This window comes from Aptenodytes patagonicus, chromosome 5, assembly GCF_965638725.1.
Source record: "Aptenodytes patagonicus chromosome 5, bAptPat1.pri.cur, whole genome shotgun sequence".
Lineage (NCBI taxonomy): Eukaryota > Metazoa > Chordata > Aves > Sphenisciformes > Spheniscidae > Aptenodytes > Aptenodytes patagonicus.
In genome coordinates, this window is record NC_134953.1 from 77,437,356 (window position 1) to 77,453,712 (window position 16,357).

The 16,357-nt window shown below is 37.4% G+C and overlaps 1 protein-coding gene across 5 annotated transcripts in view; it reads left to right on the forward strand.

The window, feature by feature from the left end:
- The window catches only part of PTBP2 (polypyrimidine tract binding protein 2), a 55,520-nt gene that overhangs the window by 6,978 nt on the left and 32,185 nt on the right, over positions 1-16,357 (forward strand). For 4 of the 5 annotated variants that reach the window (XM_076337795.1, XM_076337796.1, XM_076337797.1 and 1 more), the window contains exon 3: positions 7,822-7,897. The exons of the other annotated variant lie outside the window; for it this stretch is intronic. In XM_076337795.1, coding sequence (XP_076193910.1) covers positions 7,822-7,897 — 76 coding nt within the window. The remainder of the gene's footprint in view (positions 1-7,821; positions 7,898-16,357) is intronic. 5 annotated transcript variants of the gene reach the window in all.

Genomic DNA, 16,357 nt, shown 5'->3' on the forward strand with positions numbered 1-16,357 from the left:
CTTAGTCGTAGCAACAGTAGACAGCAGAAAATGTCCAGAACGTTCTAGCAGTGAAGTAAGAATGAAGTGTGACCATGTTCAGAAGTTTAGAACTGGCATCTGGATTGGCCTTTTCAGCATGGTACGGGGAACATGTCCTTGGTGACAAAAAATAACTTCTTACAATGAAAAACATCTGCTCTCTTTTTAGCAGTAACTTCTGTAAATTGACCCTGTTTGAAATGACTTTCATATTTATTCCTGGAACAGTCTACTCCAATTCTTTCTTCTTTGTAACTTTGGTTTCTTTCCTTAATGCTCATTCTGCCACCGTACTATCTGTGGGAAAATAAGGACAGCTGAAAATGGAGAGAAAGGAAAAATGTTGAAAAGTAGTTTGTTCTCTGTCGCAAGTATGCATCAATGCAAGGAAGGCTTAGTATACCTATTTGATACGTTTTGATGTCTGTCACTAATTGGGAATCACCTATTTTTCAGTTGTAACAGAACACCTATATTTGCATCTTAATTGAGGGGGTTGTAGGAAGAGAAATGTGATCACCTGCACCATCTGAAAAATATGAGCCAATACCAGCATGAAAATACCTTTCCCATTTCTTAGAGCTTTGGGCCATGTTTTCATAAGCAAATCAAGCCGCATTCCAGTTTTCTCTGTCACTAATACTTGTGCAACAAATGTTTGGGTAGCCAGTTCACAAACCTCTCTTGGGAACTTAACCAGGATAAAGCTAAGCTGACACAACAGTGCGTTTCATCTTTTTCATCAGATTTGTACAAAAGCATGTGGTTGCATAAATGCTTGTAGCAATATAGAACTGGGGAGGACAGAATAGGAACAAGTTGCTGGGGCCAGGGAGAAGGTAGGACTGTTGCTTTTGGTGGTAGTTGGTTCAAATGAGGTTGTGGTTTCACAAGCTGTTAATGGGACTGTGATGTTTGATTTAGGGGCTTGGGTGTTTTTTATAGCTGCAAGTACATATAGCTGTTTTTAGCTTTTCGTAAAATCAGTTTTTCTATGAATGTGTAACATGAGTATCGAGTTATAGACAAAATAGCACTAGCGCTTTTAATTTATTATTGCCAAATAGCAGAGAATCAAGTAGAAAATACCTTCCTCGTGGATCTTGAGATGTAGAAACTGCTGCTGAAGGACCAAATCTGGACATACAGGTGCCATCATTCCCTAACCAGAAAGCTAAGAACACATCTAGGTGGTAGCTCTAGCAAGTTGTTCTCACCTATTCTAATTTACTACCTGTTATGTACAGCTGCTGCAGAGTAACACTTTCTTTCCTGGTAAAAGTGGAATAGAAAGTCTGAAATGCTGGAATAAATTATCTTGTTTGTGTACTTCTTGCCTGCAGTCTTTCATTACAATTGAAAGTTTGAAGGTTTCCAAATAAGCCTGGGTGGCATGCTTTAAGTGGAGGTTTGATTCTTTACTCTTCAGCTTTCTGGTTTAATAGTCCATCTTGCTCTTCAGATGCTTTGAGAAATTTGGCTCTTTTCCCCATTGTATTTTGAGAACTTGGAGGCTTTTCAGAGGAATTAAGACTTGTCTCCTTTCAGTCTTAAAGACTTTTCAGATTCCCTTGATCACGCTCTCTCAATTTCTACAAACTTTGTGTGTTTTCATACATTAGGTACATGGCATATACGTACATGGCATATGCGTACAATTGCAAGAAAAAAGAATAAAAGCTTAATTTTCTCCTAGATCCTTCCTTACTGAAAAAATATGAGTGTAAAAATGGTGAAGTTAGTTGTTAGGATTTATAAACAATATATGGTTGGCTGAGGACAGCATGAAAAAGACTAGAAGCGGGGAAAAAAGAGAATACAGAGAATAACTATGGAAAGGTGGTCATATTGTGTCCAGTTAACTTCATACTGGATTAAAAGCAAGTGATGTTATAAGTGAGTTATTAAGCACCCATGGAGTTCATGGCCTTATTTGATAAGACTTCATGCTAATACAGTCAAGTAGTGTAGTCTTTAAAAAAAAAAAAAATAATCAAGTAGACCTGCTCCTTGTATTCAAGGTTCCGATGAAGTGATGACGAGCTTATAGTTTAAACTGTATGCTTTGTAAAATACCTATGAACCTGCATGGAATTTCTTTTGGATTGTATCTTTGGACTTGGCTTGTCCTGTCCTGAATGAGGCTTCTGTGATCCTGTACGTATGAGAGGTGTAACAGTCTATTCATTAGGTAGTTTGGATTATGTGTTATGACAGTAGTGTGTCTAGTCAGAGCGTAAGGCAGATCAGTGTTTCTTCTTCACTAAAGAGTGTGTGAGGGTGTATTTATGCAGTGTTTCATTAAAAATGTAACCTGTTAAAAATGAAGCATTCATAAAATTCTGATCCATCGCATGTAAACTGAACGAAGTTTATAAATGCTGTGTTTGGGGGTTTACGGTGGGTTGTCCTGTTGTTTCCAACATCCAGTCCTCAAAGTTAATTCAGACATTGAATATTGAAGCAGTGTGTTTACAAGTGTGTATCTGTTAGAGGGGAATGTTTAATGTCTGGGTTGGAATTCTCCTATGGTTTTAGTCCTCTCCCATACCATCAGGTTTCTGGCTTTTTCTTTTAAATTGTTCCCAGATGTTGTTAGAAATGAAGTGTTTTACAATGCCGTTAGATTTCTTTGAATCATGAGATCTGTCTCCTGGCTTGTCATACCCCTTGGGAAATTCATGCCTGTAGGCTGAGAATGACTGTGGTAAATGCGCAGTGCAGCTAAAGTTCTCCTTTTCTCTTTCATCTGGGGGAGGGAGGGGGGAGAGGGGAAAGAAGGGGGGGCAAAAGCATCCTGTTCTTGAGAGAGGTTTGTAATATCAGTGCTTTTGAATACCACAAATGAGAGGATTTATCAGAAAATGTATTTTTCAATATCTTTGAGTGTATTCTTTATCTTTTCTAGTGGGAATTTAAGAAATTATTTTAGATGAGGCTGTTGACTTTTTAACAAAGTGCAGTTTTGTCACTTGTTTACTGTTTCTAGTAGTATTGGTTTTGTGTTCTTGTAGTATTGTAGTGCTTCTAAAAAGCCTTCTGTAATACACTCAGTTTGTTACCTTAGGTTCAGCCATAACTTCTGATCAGATCCTCCATAGCCCTGAATAATTGGGAAAAGAGCTGATAATGTTTCTCTTTCATAAACAATTGTCAAAAAGTCCTTTGATGCTTAGAAGACTAAACCTCTTTGGTAAGTCTCAAGCCAAAGTTGTGACTCTTTGGGTTTTTTTTTTTAACCTTGGATGTAATAAAATCTGGGGAATGTTTGAAATATTTAAAGCCCTATCTGGAATGTGAGGAAAATAGTTGGCAGACTTCTAAATAGTATATTTTTGATTAGCCTGGAAGGGTGGTATGACTGTAATGACTTCCTGAAATTACATAGCTACTTGATATAACCTGTGATAGCATGAAGCTTTATAGTAGTCTGTTATTGGGGGGGGGGGGGAGGGGGGGGAGGGAATCTGAAAACCTGCTACTGAAGTCCAGCTTGTGTAGCGAGGGATTCTGAGTTTAGGTATGACTGTTAAATCAAGGAGCTAGGAGATTAATTTGCCAAGCTAGGGGCTTTTTCTTTCTCTTTGTGTAATTGATTTCATAAATTGTAGAAGAGACAGAGTATATACAATAACTGTATTTACTTGTAGAAATTAACTGAAATATGGAAGTGGTATCTCCAATTTACAATATATAAAATAATTTTTGTATGTATAATTTTTAAGTTTCTCGAAATACCTATTCAAAGTCTGAGTTGGTATATTCTTCATCTTTTTCTGAAAGTGATCCTACGTGTCAGTTTTACGTAATTACATTGGTTGAAGCCATACACTAACATGCTGTTTTCACACCACGGATAGAAATGCTCTCATGGGGGCAAGGGTGTGATACCATGGGCTTCATTGAAAGGACAGTATTGACTTTGCAACAAATTTAAGGTTCACTCACTGCAAGAAGTTAGTTTGGCAATTCCCTTGGTTTTTTTTGTGTAATAGTATTTTGGCAGATGCTGGTTTCGTGAAGAAATGTTCTAGATAGCTCTGATCGGAATAGTGGCTTAGCTTTTATGGAAGATTAATATAGATTAATGTTCTTGACATTGGTAGGAATAGAAATATGGCATTGAAAACTTGTGCTGTGGAGGACTAGCTGTCAGAAGATGACCTATTAATAGTATAATAGCAGTTTGTACTTCTTATTTTGTCCTTTATAATCTCCTTCCCTCATGCTAAAATGGATATTCAGTTAGTCTCTACCATGTTGCTATTACAGGAACTTCCTTTGCAGTCTATGATGAAATAAAATCATTGTGGTGTGTGTTTGTTATTTTAACTTAGATTTGGACATTTTTGTGATTTGTGTGTTTCATCTTCAGTCTTGTTATACAATCTCAAACTTGCTTTGATTCTTTAGAACACAGCAGTTTGCACAGATGGGGAAAAGTGTTAAGTGAACATTGCTCTTGGATCTTCCATTCTTCACTGAATCTGATTCACTATGTTTTTCAAAGATCTGAGTTCAGTTTCCTTATCTCTGAAACACTCGATAGGATTTACCTAAATTAGTTTAAAGGTTTCTTTGCTTTGCCTGATTTGACTAGCAGAACTGGCGTGCTCGAGAATAAGACTAGCGAATGTTCAAGAAGCTTGGGAAATGAGTTATGATTCTGAAATTTGTGTGTGAGATAGCGGAGTGATGAAGAGCTTTGCCTTTGGAGCAAGATGCCAGCCCTTTTTGGCTTAGCACCCTCTGAAAGAAGATGCACATAAAAACAAAGCCAAGCACCCCAAACCACAAATTGAATAAAGTCTTACCTCTGCTGAATAAATGTAAGTAACATAAGTCTTTATGTCTATGCTGTAATTCAGGAGGAGGTGCTTGTGTCACATAGTAGTGCCAGTCTAAGAGTACGCATTGGCTTACTTGAAATGCTTATATTAAATTGCTTTACTAGACAACTGTCATCTTAAGATAACCCTTTTGAAGTAATCGGCAATTACCAGGCAGTTACTGCTTTTGATTTTGTAATTTAACTGCTCTGTGTCCAAGTACATGATGTGTCTTCTGCTGCATAGCTGGTTTTAAAGTTACATACCGAATGAAGTGCAGAGGTGTCTAGGCTGCTTAAGAACCCATAAGGAAAAATAACCATGTATTTCTAATATGATGATTACTCACACAGTAAGAGATATCTTTGTCTTTTACCGAAAGCTTGGCAAGTATGTACGGGAGTGAGTTAGCAGAGGTTTGCTAGACATTTGTGATTTCATGGTGAACTGGAAGAACATTCCACACGAACCTGTACATCTGTGAATCAGACTTGTGAACACTGATTTATGAGAAGAAACAAATGTAGAATTTATGATACATGCCAATATAAGGAATTCACATTTACTTATTCTTCTGAAGCAAAACTGCTAAAACTTTTTCAAGTGTAATGACAAAATCTTGTCTCTGAATGTATTCATGAAATGCAAAATGATATGTTTCAAAATGAAGAGAAAACTCTTTTAACTGTTCATGAAACACAAATACAGTAACTGAATATCCACTCTATTGAGTAATTTGTGCTCCTTTTGGATTTTTCTGCTGTGGATTAAGAAATTAACAGCTTTTTGAAAGCCTGATTTACTAGGAACCAGAAGTTTATGTAATCACTCTTGCATTCTGCTAGTCAGCAGTTGCTGATGTAAGTAACTTTTTGAAGCTGAAGAGAACTCAAATTTGAGATATTTCAGAATTGTAAAGTTCCTGCAGGTTTTGGGAAGAGCATTCATTTGGTACTGGGGACGCTTCAGCTGTTTACATAGTAACTGCTGTACTGTTGCAAATCAATGCCTGGCATATTAAGGAAAAAAAAAAAAATTGCTGCTGAATTATCTTATATGATATTTTATATGTCTTGACTATGAACTGATTCAGTCTCTGCTGCTACTTCTGCCTCTTCATTTGAGCTGTCCAGGCTACAGCCAAGGGCTTCCAAGCAAGGCTAGGTGGATAGCTGCGAGCAGAAATAACTGCAGTTATGACCGAGTGAGCTAATACTGCTGGTAGTCTTGAACTTTGCAATATTCTACCCGTGTAAATGTTATGTTAGAAAAAATAGAACATTAAGGAGAAAGAAGGAATGTTTATGTTTCAACTTACACTGAGTGCCTGGGTTAGTGTATTATATTTACAGTAGAAAGCAATGTGGTTTGAATAATGGAGAGTTGCCATAACTTCTCTAACTTGTTTCTCAGTTTTGTCCAGCTAAATTTTTCCTTAGTTATATCTGATTAGAGATCTGTTCTTACATGGAGAAGGACAAGACCTGGTCCTTCTCATGGTCCTACCTAACCTTGGTGTTAGGCATTACTCAATTTTAAAGGAAATCTGTTGTTGAATTGATAGGCACAGCTTTGTTGATTGCTATGTACCCTTAAGAGCTTAGAGTATTCAATAAACTGTATATAAAGATTCTTCAGAGTTGATGTTGAAAATGAAGTAAACTTTAATGGCTCTATGTGTGCATACACATATATATATACTATTTTTAAGAGCTTCTGGATTTCAGGTGTGGATTAAACAAACTTTAACATACTGTTCTGTGTATGGACACACATACAGTGCATTATGATAAAATGGTAAAGGTTTGATTTTTATGCATCTTGCAACCGTGCTGCCTAGAAAGGTGATATCCTCAGGGTAATTTAGTATGCAGTATTGAGGTGCCCTGTAAAACATATTCACTAACTGTTCTTGAGATGCTATTGTAGTGTCCACAACAGAATTAAAACCACATATTTTTATAAAGGTGGGTAGTAACTGTTTTCTTTCCTCATTTCCATTTTAGCAGTGACCTGGATTAGTGTTAAGGGTGCTGGGGAAATACTTTTGAAGTGGGGAAAGAACCAATAAGAAATTAAAGATAATCTTCAAAGGATGTCAGGTTTATTCCCTCTTAAATTTTTTTTTTAATGAAAGATCACCTAAATATTTTGGGGGCTTTTTGAAAGATGAAGTCTTGAGGGATGGAGGGGGTTGGGGGGTAAAAGAAAAAAGAAAAAAAGAGGTGTGAAAAGAAGCAAAAGCCTCTTCAGCTGTGTCAAATGCCCATCTTGCAAATAATTTGAGAGGAAAAGATTATCTTGTACGTTTTCAATATAAACCCTCCTCTGATTTTTGCAGCCCACTTTCGAGTCATTTTCAAAATGACCATTTACTTGATATTTGTCATGTTTTAAGAATTACAGTGAAGATGTAATTCCCCGCCCTAAATTGTGTTTTGCAGGACAAATGGATGTCCCCAAAATGAAAATAGATCATTTTCTATGAAGACAAGTCTTTTTTTTTTTTTTTTTAAATAGGGGTGTAAGAATTGAGTTAATTTGTAGTTTCAGCGAGATATAATAATTTAATATATATGTATATTAAAATATTAAAATAAGTGAATTTAAATGTTATTGAAATAGACTAAATATATTTAATTATAATAATATTTTAATTTGAAATGCTGGACGAAGTTATTGTTCAGCAGTTCTCATTGTGTCTGGAGGTGGCTACATTTCAGTGGTGGGTGAAACAACTGTGCTTAAGCTGCTCTCATTTCCAAGATTGCCATGTAAATATACTGCTTTACTTAGATTTCAAGTTGTTGCACTTATCTGAAAAGAGGAAGTCTGCCAAATCTGAATGGGTTTGGTTATGCTTGCTTAAGTTCTTCTAAAGGTTTTCCCTGTCAAACTGACATTTTTAATATCATCTTTAAAAATCACAAAATAGAGGAAAAAAAATCTCTTACTGTCTCTTTCTTTTTAGAGAGGATCTGACGAACTTCTTTCAGGCAGTGTACTCAATAGCCCGAACTCTAACATGAGCAGCATGGTAGTTACTGGTAAGTGATGCCCTTTCAAAGGAGAAATCTATCATTTATACTTGGACTCATTTCCTGTTTACAAGGGGAGAACACTGAAACAAGAATCCGCTGTGCTATAGAGGGATAAACTGTTGACATACATTTTTGTATGACATTTGATATACATTAGACTGTAGTGACCTTGTATATACTCACAAACCTTGGGTATCTGATAAGAATAATCCTATAAAACAAGAGGCAACTTTCAGATGTCTGTACACTAAATTGTTGGTGGGTGATGGGAAGAAAAATTACACTTGTATTGTACAGCTGCCTTCAAAGTAAGGAATCACAACTACCAGGCAAAGGTAAACAGCTTAACAACTCCTGTATGACATGAGCTTTTTCAGACATCTGCAAGTCTGGACGTTATAAGGAAGGACACTGTGCCAGTTTCATAATATAGTATGGATTCAGGAAAACTGAGTTTTGCTCTGTTCTGGTTTAGACTGCTAAAGCAGGAAACTTCCTTTGCTACTTCAGTCTCAGATTGCAGCAGTAGAATCTCAGAATGTCAGTGCAAAGTGAGCGTGGTTGTTCTTTAGTCAAATCTCTGGTGATGCTGGATAGAAAGGCTTTTCGTGAATTGGCACATACTAAAAGGCCTTTTATTGCAGTTAATGCTTCTGTATGTTGAACGTGCATTGAGTTCCCTTGGAGGGCTCACTTCAGAGGTCTTGCTTTTTCTTTTTCCTTTTTTTTTCCCCATGCGTTTTTTTTTCCTTTTCTCAGAGATGTGGAGGAATTGCTTCATGGCATCAGTGTTGCTGGGCTTTCCAAATAGTTGCCTGGTTCACTGCTTTAAAGAGCCTGATCAATTTTTCCATATTTATGTGCTGAGCAGTATAGTCACTGATATTAGGAGCAGACTTTCCTTTTAATCTAGTAGTAAAAGATTGGGATTCAGGGTGCAATTTCATGTTACGTTTAGGGTGCTGTGGTGGCAGCTGTTGCCAAAATGGGTAGTTCTGTGCTTTCTTATCCTACATCCTTGGCACAAGCAGAGACACCCCCCCCCCCCCCCCCCCCAACTCCACATGCTTCTGCTCCACTCTATGTTGGAGTGCTCATACACTTGCAGAATGAGCTAATCCGCATGAAACTGTACTGCCAAAAAGTGTAGTTTTCCCTTGGAGCAACTTACTGATCAGTCATGTGGCTGCACAATTGCTAGATTAAGTGCAATGTGGGGTGGAGGAGTGTGGCAGCAGAAGAGAGGAGGACCACTTCCATTGGCGGTTCTATAACCAAAGGTGAAGAGGTGATACTTCTTTGGAATAGATCAAAAATGCAGTGTAGTGCATTCATAGCCATTTTAGAACCCTAGAACACTTGTTTATCTCCCGTGCTCTTCTTACTTCCTTCTGGTTCTGAAAGAGGTCCCTCTTCTTGTTTCCATTTTCTTGATGTCCTGGATATTAGTGCTTCAGCAGTTTGCTTTACTTAAATGAGAAACTAGAATGAAAAGGAGTTTGGGTTGTGTATGTGTGAGGGTTTGGATTTGGGCAGTGGGAGGGGGAGGGAGAGCCCTGTTACTAGGACAAAGTCTTGAATGTTACCAAATTTTCCATATATTTTCAGAGAAACTTTTAGTTCAGGAAAACTGAGTGCAAGTTAATTTATCAAAGGAAAAAAAAGTTAAAAGCTAAAGGGAAAAAAATTGAAATAAGAATTATTATAATTTTCAGTTTTCAGAAGAAAAAATACAGAAGCTTGTCTAAGGAGCCTCAAACTTTAAATAGAAATTCTTTTCGCCTCGAAAAGTTCTTAAAATGGAAGAGAGTGCTTTGATTCCATTATGTGGACTTGGGAGGTTGATGTATTTAACAAACACAGATTCTCCTGCCCACCTTTTGTTTCCCCCCTTTTTAAGCTGATCTAGGGTTTGGGGTTTGGGTTTTTTTTTTTTTTTTCTTTATTGTTACCAAAGAATAAGCATTTGTGAGAGTTTTCAAATGAATTGATTCTTGACATTTTATATAAGTAAGACCTCTTGATATGTCTCTAGGCATCCAGAACCATAAATGACTTCTCAGAAACGATCTTACTAACAGGCAACAGTGGTCCGAGTAGAGGCCTGGTTCCTGTAGTATCAATTGCCTGTTATAAAAGTTTTCATATGAATTGAGTAATATATAAAGGAGGTTAGCGGAAAAATAATCCCAAACAAAAAAACCCCAATCTGAATGCGGTACAATAATTCAAGCCATTCTCTACAGAGGTCAGTGGAAAGGAGGCTGGTTTGGTTTGGGTTTTTTTGTTTGTTTTTAAGCAGTTTCTTGGGACTGTGTTCAAATTTCTCTTCTGCCTGCCTGCCTTTGTTAAATAGCATAAAAACCCCTGTAGAATAGGCTAAATCCACAGTCCAGTGTTATTTCTGAATATATCCTCCTATAGCTGTCGTCTTTATCGTGAGCCTGGAAGTACTCTTTCTAGACTTGCATGGTTTACAAGTTCAGATTGTAGACTCAGAAGTAATTAGATCTGAAACGGAAGCCCATATGTTAATTTTTCTCTACCCATCTCCTGAAGCCAAATGAGTTCAGGTATTCTTTATGTCCGAATTAATGTCCTCCTCTTGCTTTGGTTCTGTTGTTACTTTTCATAGAGTCACAGAATCATTTAGGTTGGAAAAGACCTTTAAGATCATCGAGTCCAACCGTTAACCTAGCACTGCCAAGTCCACCACTAAACCGTGTCCTTAAGCACCACGTCTACACGTCTTTTAAATACCTCCAGGGATGGGGACTCCACCACTTCCCTGGGCAGCCTGTTCCAATGCTCAACAACCCTTTCGGTGAAGAAATTTTTCCTGATATCCAGTCTAAACTTCCCCTGGCGCAACTTGAGGCCATTTCCTCTTGTTCTATCGCTTGTTACTTGGGAGAAGAGACCGAGACCCACCTCGCTACAACCTCCTTTCAGGTAGTTGTAGAGAGCAATAAGGTCTCCCCGAGCCTCCTTTTCTCCAGGCTAAACAACCCCAGTTCCCTCAGCCGCTCCTCATCAGACTTGTGCTCTAGACCCTTCACCAGCTTCATTGCCCTGTCCAGATCCAGCCTGTCCAGATCCCTCTGCAGAGCCTTCCTACCCTCGAGCAGATCAACACTCCCGCCTGACTTGGTGTCGTCTGCAAATTGACTGAGGGTGCACTCGATCCCCTCGCCCAGATCATTGATAAAGATATTGAACAGAACTGGCCCCAATACTGAGCCCTGGGGAACACCGCTTGTGACCGGCTGCCAACTATATTTAAATTTGTTCACCACAACTCTTTGGGCCTGGCTATCCAGCCAGTTTTTTACCCAGAGAAGAGTACACCTGTCCAAGCCATGGGCAGCCAGTTTCTCCAGGAGAATGCTGTGGGAAACGGTGTCAAAGGCTTTACTAAAGTCTAGGTAGACCACATCCACAGCCTTTCCCTCATCCACTAAGCGGGTCACCTTGTCATAGAAGCAGATCAGGTTAGTCAAGCAGGACCTGCCTTTCATAAACCCATGCTGACTGGGCCTGATCTCCTCATTGTCCTGTACGTGCCGCATGATGGCACTCAAGATGATCTGTTCCATAACCTTCCCCAGCACTGAGGCCAGACTGACAGGCCTGTAGTTCCCCAGAGCCTCCTTCTGGCCCTTCTCTTTAGAAGTATTTAAAACTTTTGTGAACAAAGTTTTTTTTTGCTGTAGCCAAGGCATGTTAGCGATGAATCTTCCTCAGATTTTCTAGGACTTAAGAGAGTCTGTAATCATTGATTAAGTTCTTTGTAAAGGAGACGACGTAGAAATTGGCCTACTCTAACTCTTAAAACTAACGCTTGTTCTTGCCCTTTCATTCTTAGAGTTTGGAAGTGTCGTGATTTTATGAGACCTGGTCATTGTTTTCTGGAATACGTAGAAACATATTCTGGTTTTGACTTTGGTATTTTCAACATCTGATCCCATGATATTTTTCTAAACAGATACCTAGATGAACAGAAGAGACAGTTTGTCTTTGTAATCCTCTGAGCCTTATTGGTAAAAGTATACACAATCAAAAAACCAGTTGTCACTAGCAGTGCCCTAGCAGGCCTAAACTTAGAGCAAAAACTTGTGAATCACAGCCTCCTTTCTTTCTAGATCTCTGCTATAGAAATATTAGCATAGAACACATTGCCCAAGTTGTCAAAAAAATTACCTTTTCATGGAAGTGTGTGTTTTTGGTAGAACTGGGGGCTACGTCTTTAGGGGTGAGATTGGAGATGAGGTTTTTAAAACTGATCATCCTCCCCTTTTATTGTGGTAACAGTTCCATTAGGTTTTTTTGGTATTCAGCTGCCATTCAGCTAGGATACTGTAGTACTTTAATGCTTTTATGAATACTGTTGCTCTAATTCTCTTTCTTAGAGAAAGGCGTGAAAAATGCATGCTTTCTCTGCCCTATAGGCAGTCTTACATATGAGTCCCTCCTTATTTTTTTGTGAAAGAAACTTGCAAAATTTTTGGACAAATGTTTGGTTTGCATTCTTATTCATTATTTGAACCACTGGTAATTTGATGAACAATATAGAATTAAGGAAAATGCTAGCATGTTGGACTGTTGTCCAAAGGACATTGCTCAAAATACAAGGCCTGATCCTTGAGCATTTTCTAAAGAGCTTTGTCACCAGTATCCATCTTCAAGACTGTATAGGTGAGAGGAAATCAACGGTATATGAACATTCACGAGAAGTCAAGTTACTGTCTTAAGTACTTCGTGTGTCTTCTGTAAAAGAACAGCCGTAAAAGAAAATTAGACTTGGATAATTGAGGATGACTTCTGTGTGAGTTCTTTTGCCACTTAATTCTGAACCCTTGTATCTCTTGTTTTGGACATAGCTTGATTGCTGTCCTTATTGTTGTGGAATTTCATTTCAATTAGGCGTTTATATGTAAATATACAAGAATTTTTTTTCCCCCCCGAATTAGTTTATGAGCAGTATGGCAGAACATCATTCTGTAAACATTGAGGGAAGAATCCCATCTACTAGATTAGAATTTGTTGCAAGGGAGGACAGCTCGTAAGGTTCCAGGTCAGCAAATATCTAAGCTTTTCGAAGAAGTTCTTTTTGATGTTAGATGTTTAAGTTTCTGAGCTTTTTAGCACCACCTGACATTGATATGTTGAAGTTGTATTGTCAACCACAGGCCTTCTACTACTGCTTGAACTACTGCCACTGTTTTCCTTCAGCTTTTCTGAAAATATTGTCAAAGTCTACTCTTATTTTCTATCATTATCTTACTTGGTTCCGATCTCTTTGGAGAGCATAACCCTCTCATAAAGATCTGTGAATTCATTTTTTTCATGTTGATGCACAGCAGACAATGACTAGAAAGGCAGTTTAGGTAAACTAAAATACGGTTTCGTAACAGGATTCTGAGAAACCAGAGCTGAAGCCAGGATATTTAAAAAATATTTTTTGACTCTGGATGTTTTTAAAGACATTAGTTATGCACATTGTAAATGATTGTATATAAATAATTTTTTTCACCTTTCAGTGCTGTATGTTCAGTAAATACCTAACTGCAGTTGCTTATTCTGCAGCTTTTAAATTAAGAAAAAAGTCCCTTCTCTTTAAGAACTAGAAAAGGCATTGCATCTGTGATGGGTTACTTTTATGCCGGACTTCTTGTGAGGCTTTTCTCTTTTCAGGTGGAGGACAGCTTAATGGAAGTTTTAGGAACAGTTAGATGTATGAAGATGCTCATGCCATGAACTGTATTTCTGAAATCCACACAAAAAAATAAAAATTTTTAAGGGATGTAGATCCCTTAAGTTTTATGAAAATTGGCTTGTCAAAGACAAGAGAACAAGAAGAATTGGCGGGTTTTTTTACTATAGCTACCACCAATTTCATTGTTCATATCTGTGTGTTTAAGTTCAATCACTAAAAACATTTCAAAAATCATTTTGCAACTGAGCTCACCAAGCTCCTGGAGCTTTAAACGATACTATTAATCTTGATCTTGTTCTTACTTCGTTAGCAGAGAATGTTAACAGTGACTTTGGTAGGTAATTCATTGTAGTAACGGAATCCTTCGCACTGAGGTATACAAGCTAATAGTATTTCAAGTGCTTGTTTAACTTGGGGAATAAACATAGATGTTCTGGTTTTTGATGGCACATTAAGTAAAATTGGTTATTAGTTAACATTAATGATGCCTAAACATAGGTAATTTACTTCTGAAGTTTGCAAATAGATTACAATTAATAGTAATTGGAAAAATTTGAAGTAGTACAGCACGTGTGACTGGAAAGTATAATAGTTTAATAATAGGCTATAATTTACATTTTTCTACATATATACATGGGCGTGTGCATATGGATGACCTAAATTTTAATGCTCTGAATGCCTGAACAATATATCTTTTTGTAAATTAAGAAACTTTAAAAAAAAACCAAAACAAAACAAACCCTCAAAAAACCCTATGATGGGAGAAATAAAATGTGGCTATTATTATTAATTTAGTTCATTTCTGTCTGCATCACTATGCCATGGTAATTCAGTTTTGTTCCACTTTAATTGCATTTCACTCTAGCCGTAATATTTTTAAATATTTTAAGGGCGAAAGGGAGGTGCATTAGTTTTAGACTGTGCAACATTGAACAGCCGCAATACCATGTGGTAAGTGTGTTATCATAGTTGCTTAGAAAACTTACTCAGTGCTCAGCAGGTTTGAAACAGAGGTGCAGCCTATGTGCAGATGTGCCAGTTAAAAGCTGTGTAGTTAATTTTTTGATTGCTTGACCATGTTTACTTAAGCTCAAATTCCTGATAGGCAGTATTCTTTGTACTATAAGATAGTTTAATTATTGATTGGTCGAGATTTTCCTTTGCACATGGCCCATGTCTGTGGTAAAAATCCACTGGTTAATGCTTTAGTTCAAGTGGTAAGACTTCCACAATGTAGTAGTGGCGTAGCGAGGCAAGGATCATGGAGTATAAAGTACTTTGAAGTACAAAGTCTTGCAGAACACGCTCCCCCCCAAGCCCCAAAAAAACAACCACCCACCCACCCCCAACCAAACAAGCATAATTAACACTGGACATGTAACCTTTAATTTTAAGGTTAATAAATGCAGACTTCAGAGAACTTCACATTCTTCATGTTTTTATCTTATTTTTGAGGGTGGTGTCTCCTTTTTTGCTCTTTCTCTCAAAGATTTTAAATTCCAGATTTTATCTTTAGCTTGAACTTTTGAAGATGTCTGTACTAAAACAAAGATCCTTTTTTCTTGTTTTGGGAACCTGTTGGCTCTTGAGGAAAAGCTTGTCACTGGATGAGATCAAAGGTCTCCTCATCCTACATTCTATCTGTGACATCAGGCTGGGTGTATATATTTAGGGAAGGAACCTCAGAAACGAAACCATAATGGTCTCTGTTACACGCTCCCAATTTGTGGTTGTCTGTGGTTTCCTTAGCTGGTTGTTTTATGCAGGTAGTTGTGTTCAGTAATATTTAATCTTTCTGTCTGGTCATAATCCACAATTGTAAACTAGGTATCTTCATAATTCCATTGCCTTTCTCTTGGTCAGATATTTCCTGTGTGGATATGTTCTACTTGTTGATAACCTTAAATTTCATATATTTAGCTAATGTGAAACAAGAAGTACTTTCTACATTAGCAACAACAATGAATAATACTGTTAGTAAGCTTCTTGTCTTTAATGTATAAACTGATGGTATTGGAGGATGATGTAAGTGTTTCAGGAAAGCCTAAGTATTGACATTTTTTTTTTTTCTGTAGTTGGCTGTTGGTGTGTACTGACAGTTGTGAACCAGAGATTGACTCCTGTAAAAAGGATGCTTATTTATCAATTATTGCACTACTGCAGATACGCAGGGATTTATAATCAGCATCTTGTGATGAATTTTTAACATTTTTTCCCCTTCTTTCCAGGAAATAATAGGTGAAAGCAACTTTTTATTGTATGCAAAATCTTTGCCCGTAGGCACGTAGTTACATTTCTATATTAGGACATTGTCTGAATATGAAAGAAGGTTATTGTAAAGGAAAATTACACATCCAAAATAAAGGCTTCATGTATTTTCAAGGTAAATTATGTATTTTTGGCCTCGGAACACTTTGTCGTATTTATGTATTTCTTGAAAAATAAAAAATTGTGTGCAGAGAAAAAATCCTCTAGGATGAAATCTTATTAAAATACGTTTTCAAAAATAGTTATCAGCAGGAAGTAAGTTACTCACTGTTTGCTAGCAGTTATGCTGAACTTTAAGATCAGTTTTTCTGCAAAAACTGCTTGGGAGCATTGAATCTTCATAGCTTGAACGATTGAATGCCACGGACTTAAGGTATGCCTTGTGTACATTGCACTTCATTCTGTTGCTTATATATATAGGTTTCTATTTCTGTGTTTAACAAAATAGGAGTTTCTAACTAAAAATGCCAGGGACCCAAGTT